The 6,988-nt window shown below is 38.9% G+C and overlaps 1 protein-coding gene across 1 annotated transcript; it reads right to left on the minus strand.

Moving 5' to 3' along the window:
- Positions 1-316: 316 nt before the first annotated feature.
- Positions 317-2,206, minus strand: LOC106085120 (puff-specific protein Bx42). Its single transcript, XM_013249168.2, has one exon. It carries the CDS (start codon positions 2,070-2,072, stop codon positions 438-440), a length of 1,635 nt encoding a protein of 544 aa, XP_013104622.2. The 5' UTR covers positions 2,073-2,206; the 3' UTR covers positions 317-437.
- Positions 2,207-6,988: the final 4,782 nt, after the last annotated feature.

A 6,988-nucleotide genomic window follows, 5' to 3' on the forward strand; every position in this document is an offset into this window, starting at 1 on the left:
TACGAGTTTGTTAATGGCTTTAATTTTCCTTTGGCCCTTCAATATGTTGTATAGTTTGTTTTAAAACCAAAGATGTCAAACTTCTGTGTTAAAATCTCAACGACACAATCAGAAAAAAATGTCAGTTGTGGTACATATGTACTCTTTCTAGGAATTTGTGTCAGTTAGCGGAACACCGTTCGGACTCTTCATAAAAGCCAGGTCCCCTTACATTGAGCTAAAACAGTTTAATCCTTAATGGATTATTACACATTTATTACAAGGCCTAACGAAGAGCAGTTTTATACATTTGGGTTTTAATAAATATGATGTCCACTCCATTAATCGATTTTTATTATATTTTATTCAGTTTTTTTTACAACGCATCTCACTTACATCTATTGTATATGTTATGCTTCTATATTTGCATTATTTTAAGTGAAGCCATTTGCCTGAAATTAATCTTTTCTACGTTTTTTATCTGAGCTGCTACCGGATGATCGGTCGTTTTTCTCCTCGCCTCTTTTGGGCGCTTTTTTGGCCATGTTCAAGAACTGATCCAAACCAAATGGATCTTCCTCTTTTTCAAATTGTACGGGACCACTTCGTGCTGGAGCAGCGCCAGCAGCCCCACGCGAAGTGCCGGAGAATTCTTTGTCGGGCACAAACCGTTGGGTGTTAACAATACGATCTAAATCTGCGCCGTATGTGTCATTGTCAATTTGCTTGCTTGGCCTGTACAGATGTGAACCCAGTGAGTTTGATTCACGCCAAGGTTTGTCATATACGTTGTATGCTTCGTCATCTCCATAACCAGAATCCATACCTTTCGTGGTGTTAAACAATCGCTGATCGAATAGAGCTTCCCCATTGCCAGCCGTTTTAGCTGGCAGGCCAAGAGCGATTTGTTCCGATATATCACGTTCTCTTTCTTTCTGCAATTTGGAACGCTTGTCGGGAGCAGCTCTTGCCAAATTTCGATCCCTTTGTCTTTCGCGATGTCTTTCAGCTCGTAGTTCGTTGCGTTCCTTAGCGTCGGCACTTGTTCCCGCACCTTCTTCTGTTGGATTTCGCAAGCCTGCACGCTCTTCACGAGCCCTTTGGGCCATTACACGCAACATATCTTCCTTCTTTTCCTTTTCTTTCTGTGCCAGTTTCTTTTCAAGCTGAGCTCGAGCCTCAACTGCCTCACGAGCTTTGCGATCCGCGATATATAAAGCTTCAGACATTTTTGCAAACTTTTCATTGATATGCACTTGCTGGAGTCCTCTACCATCAGCAGCCAAACGTTTGTCCAGAGGTATAGTGTAACCTTTGGCATTCTTCCAATTCGATATGCATGGGGGAATCTTCCACTCTTTTTGTTCCTTAACTGTGACCTTGCGTGATGGCGAATGAAGAACGGGGGCAGGTGGCGAAGGAGGTCCTCGAGGAATTTTTTTATTAATTCGAAACTTTGGTGGTTCCATCGGATCCACTTGGGCTTCTACCATACGTATAATTCTTTGCTTGGCACCCGAGTTGAAAGCATCACCTTGTTGTGAGGGCGTATATCGTATATACTGAGCTGGAGCTGATTTTTCGACATGTCTTACTGGCATTGCGGCTGCTATTTTTTGATTCGTCAGTTTCTCCAAAGCTTTTCGAGTTTCTTCTGTAGTCTCTGCAATCGATTCTTCGTCTGGGCGTTGCAATTCCTCGGCATCCTCTGACAATACTTCAGCCGGCAAAAGTTGGGATATAGAGGAGTAAACAATTTTATCCTTCCCATGGCCTTGACGCGCAATAGCATCATATTTGATTTTTCCCTTTTCATCCAAACGTACTGCCAATGCATTTGATTTCTTGCCCAAATTAGCTGGAGCACCCAAACCCAGCGGATATTGTGCCACATGAATTTCAGGGAAAGCTCCACCATCACCGAAGTCAGCTTCTGTACGAGGAATCCAATCCTTTCGTTGGCCGTAGGGAGGAGCAGCTATTTTGGCCGATACTAACGCACCTATTTGAGGTGCTCCTTTCGCCACGCGTCTCTCATCTTCGCGATCCCACACCGCGTTAGTGGGTGTGGGTAAAAGGCTGGATAGAGACATTTTGTACTTTTAGTAATGAGTTTTACTTTATTATTTCACGTAACTTCTTAATTTTGTAAAAAATAATACATTAAGAAGATAAAATTCTGAGGAACAAAAGCAGGAATGGGTGCGAAAGAGGAAATACCGGGTACTATTTTTAATTAATTAACCGATTGATCAGTGAAGCATTTTAGAGGTTTTAATTTTGTGAAAATGATACAGCTTTTGTGCAAATGATACAGTAATATCTGCTGTTTTATTTTAGCACTGGATAGACGAGCCGTGAAGTGCAAATTAGTTTCCGGTGCGCGCCTTTTTGTTTGCCATGAGTTGGTAACACCATTTGTCAGCCTGTCAAAGCCTGTGGACATAAGAATGAAATGAAATTTATTTTTTTGTGATTCGATGATTTGAGCAAGCCATTTTATAAACAATGGGTTTACATTTTATTTTGTAATTCACAATAGAGGTATTTCTGCGGGTGGTATTTTCTGGGTTATAGTAAAATCACAAGACGATTTAGCAATATCCGTGTCTCTAGCCGTCTGTGTGTCCGTCTGTTGTAATTCTCTGTTGTAATTGAGCTAACGTTTGGTACAGGTTCGTATTTTCACTATACGCAGGTTAAGTTCTTGAACGAGCAAAATATTAAGAAATAGCTGCCATATAGACGATCCCTGGTTCAGGGTCTTCACCCATAAAAGCCGCTTTTATTGTCCGATTCCTATGAAATTAGAAACCGCGATTTCTGAACCGAAAATGGTCCATATCGGGCAAAGTTGTACTTGTTGTTGTAGCAGAGTGTTGTACACTGAGGTAGCCCTTGCCCATGAAAGACTCCATCGGGCCAATCCGGTTGCCAAGATATAGCTGTCATTTTGAACGATCTACGGATTTAGATTATTAGACCTATAACAGGCGCATTTATTGGGTTGCCCAAAAAGTAATTGCGGATTTTTCATATAGTCGGCGTTGACAAATTTTTTCACAGCTTGTGACTCTGCAATTCCATTATTTCTTCTGTCAGTTATCAGCTGTTACTTTTAGCTTGCTTTAGAAAAAAAGTGTAAAAAAAGTATATTTGATTAAAATTCATTCTAAGTTTTATTAAAAATGCATTTACTTTTAAAAAATCCGCAATTACTTTTTGGGCAACCCAATATATTGTTGTTGTAGCAGTGTATTGTACACTGAGGCGGCAGCCCTTGCCGATAAAGGAATCCATCGGGTCAATCCGGTACGTACAACCGGCTGCTATGGGATTGTTGGCGAAAAAGTAGAAGTACTCTGCGGAAAAGTAGAAAATAGTAGTTGTTTGCATTCTCTTTGTTGTAATCTTCTTTCTCGCATATTCTCTGCTCATGTATGCACACGTATACACACAAGCACACCAATTCCTTTATCTGTGTTGGCAAAACGTCGATCAGCTTGAAAGCAAGATGGCGAATTGCACCATATGATTTGTGATTGTTGTACAAATGAATCCACCTTTAATTGTTTCGCCATGGGTACTCAGCTTATGGTGAGTAAAATGACAAAAAGCCAAGTGGCAACACTTGAAACCATTGCCGTTATAATTTTTGTAATTTTATTGATTTTAGTGGTCCGTTTTCCATTGTTTAATCCGGATTTAAAGAGCAGTGTAAACGGGGGTTTAGATTGCTGTGAAATTAAACAATTACAAATTTCGGCGAGTATTCCGAAAGCAGAATAGAATACCAACCCTTAAACCCCGTTTAAACTGCCTATTAAATCCGGATTTAAGTCTCTCGTCAGCTGATTTTATAAAGGGAAAATAGATGGTAGAGCAATTAAATCCGAATTTAAAAAGCAATATAAACGGGATTTTTGACAGATATTGCAATTAATATTTTGTTGTTGGGCAACTGCCTCTACCTGTAGATGAATATAACTTGTGTTACGTGCCGCCTACTGTGGCGCTACGGTGGGGTTCCAACTAGCTCAGTCGGGGCCATGCTCTGGGCGGTCCCAACCCATCCACCAGTAGCCCTAGGGGACGAACAATAAACAAATGAAGGACTTAATACAAAATAAAACGATAACAAACACGGGGTACACCTTAAACAAGGGAGTTTGGTGGAGTTACTCCCACACTTGCCCACCCAACCTTGACCCTTAGATCCTAAGCATAAATGAAAACGTTATAAGGGCCCCAAATTCCATAAACACTCACCTCATGACTATTTGCACCTACTTCCCTCTCTCAAAACAAATTAAAACATCATGATTACGTTATAATAATCAAACATTAAAAGTAACATTTATTGACACAATCATAATTCGAATCTTAATCCTAACATGGAAACATAACAAAACGGAAATTGAAACACTAACCCAGACTTGTATTTTTCTTGAGTCAATTACTCAGATCACCCTCAATCCCGGGCGGAAACACCATATTGTTACGTGCCGCCTACTGTGGCGCTACGGTGGGGTTCCAACTAGCTCAGTCGGGGCCATGCTCTGGGCGGTCCCAACCCATCCACCAGTAGCCCTAGGGGACGAACAATAAACAAATGAAGGACTTAATACAAAATAAAACGATAACAAACACGGGGTACACCTTAAACAAGGGAGTTTGGTGGAGTTACTCCCACACTTGCCCACCCAACCTTGACCCTTAGATCCTAAGCATAAATGAAAACGTTATAAGGGCCCCAAATTCCATAAACACTCACCTCATGACTATTTGCACCTACTTCCCTCTCTCAAAACAAATTAAAACATCATGATTACGTTATAATAATCAAACATTAAAAGTAACATTTATTGACACAATCATAATTCGAATCTTAATCCTAACATGGAAACATAACAAAACGGAAATTGAAACACTAACCCAGACTTGTATTTTTCTTGAGTCAATTACTCAGATCACCCTCAATCACGAACGGAAATACAAAACAATAATGCCAAATTCTGGCCAATACGTTAAAACACTATCACTACCTGCCTAATAGAGCTCTGTTAGGGGGTCTCTTTTGGACATTCTAATGCGTCCACAACACAAAAATGGGAAATCACACTTTATCCCATGCGTAATTTCGGGTAACCCTACACTCAAACTTTTAAATTTCCTAACTGGAGTTAATGTCCCTCACATGAACATATTATATAAAAAAAATCGCCAAAAAAATAAATTAGGTTAGGTTGTGTTGTTGTAGTCGTTTATTATGTGTGTTTAAGTGTCTTTTTTTTATTATATGTAGTTATGTTACCTTTTATTCATTGATTATTTATTTATTTTTTTTTGTTCATTTTTTTTTTTTTGGGTTTTTTTTATATAATATGTTCATGTGAGGGACATTAACTCCAGTTAGGAAATTTAAAAGTTTGAGTGTAGGGTTACCCGAAATTACGCATGGGATAAAGTGTGATTTCCCATTTTTGTGTTGTGGACGCATTAGAATGTCCAAAAGAGACCCCCTAACAGAGCTCTATTAGGCAGGTAGTGATAGTGTTTTAACGTATTGGCCAGAATTTGGCATTATTGTTTTGTATTTCCGTTCGTGATTGAGGGTGATCTGAGTAATTGACTCAAGAAAAATACAAGTCTGGGTTAGTGTTTCAATTTCCGTTTTGTTATGTTTCCATGTTAGGATTAAGATTCGAATTATGATTGTGTCAATAAATGTTACTTTTAATGTTTGATTATTATAACGTAATCATGATGTTTTAATTTGTTTTGAGAGAGGGAAGTAGGTGCAAATAGTCATGAGGTGAGTGTTTATGGAATTTGGGGCCCTTATAACGTTTTCATTTATGCTTAGGATCTAAGGGTCAAGGTTGGGTGGGCAAGTGTGGGAGTAACTCCACCAAACTCCCTTGTTTAAGGTGTACCCCGTGTTTGTTATCGTTTTATTTTGTATTAAGTCCTTCATTTGTTTATTGTTCGTCCCCTAGGGCTACTGGTGGATGGGTTGGGACCGCCCAGAGCATGGCCCCGACTGAGCTAGTTGGAACCCCACCGTAGCGCCACAGTAGGCGGCACGTAACACTTGTTTAAAGCCATAAAATCTTCATTTGTAACCTGACTTCCTTAAAATTTGAAACTGTAACTTATATAAAGCTTCTTAGCTCCTAAACCGAATACGATTGAAATCGGCCCATACTTGAATATTAATATAGACATAGTAGGTTTTTAACGTAATGTGATAATAAATATATCCATGGTGGTTGATATCCAAAGATCTGCATGGCCGAACTTATGCTTTTTTTGTTTTTTTTTTTTATAAATTTTTACTTATTTGTTTTTTATAAATTTGGTTAGGAATTGCTTACGAAGTAAAGTCGTATGATCCGTTTATATGGGAGCAATAGAGACGGATTCAGACCATACTTGACATGGATATTGGATGTTATCGGAGAAATTATTATACAAATTTTCAGCCAAATCAAGTAATAAAATAATCAATTCGGTGATCGCTTTATTAATACTAAATCACCGCTTACACTGCTCTTTAAATACGGATTTAATGGCTCGACCATCTGTTTTCCTTTTATAAAATCAGCTGACGAGAGCCTTAAATCCGGATTTAATGAGCAGTTTAAACGGGGTTTAAGTCCGATATATACGGCGATCAAGAATACATAAAATCGGAGTTGAATATTGCTTGATGTTTCAAACGTAATAATAAAATTAATATATCAATTTAAACGAGAGGGTACGGGGCGGGGCGAAAAAAATTTTGGCGAAGAGGTAGCGCAACGGAAAGTAGGTACCCGCTCCGGATCGCTGGCTTGTGCATTTTAACGCTTTATCAGTAATTTTTTGTAAAAACGGCTGTGAGTTTAAAAAATTGCGTTTTTTAAGACATGTGATTTCCAATCTGGCTACACTTTTTTTGGATTTACTGCTGCCTCTTGATTTATCCAAATTTTTGTTTTATACCCAAAATCGTATTAAAGTAAAA

This window comes from Stomoxys calcitrans, chromosome 4, assembly GCF_963082655.1.
Source record: "Stomoxys calcitrans chromosome 4, idStoCalc2.1, whole genome shotgun sequence".
In the NCBI taxonomy this organism is placed as follows: Eukaryota; Metazoa; Arthropoda; class Insecta; order Diptera; family Muscidae; genus Stomoxys; species Stomoxys calcitrans.

Bases quoted from the DNA above. Each gene is read 5' to 3' on its own strand.
- LOC106085120 (XM_013249168.2), bottom strand. From the start codon at position 2,072: ATGTCTCTATCCAGCCTTTTACCCACACCCACTAACGCGGTGTGGGAT.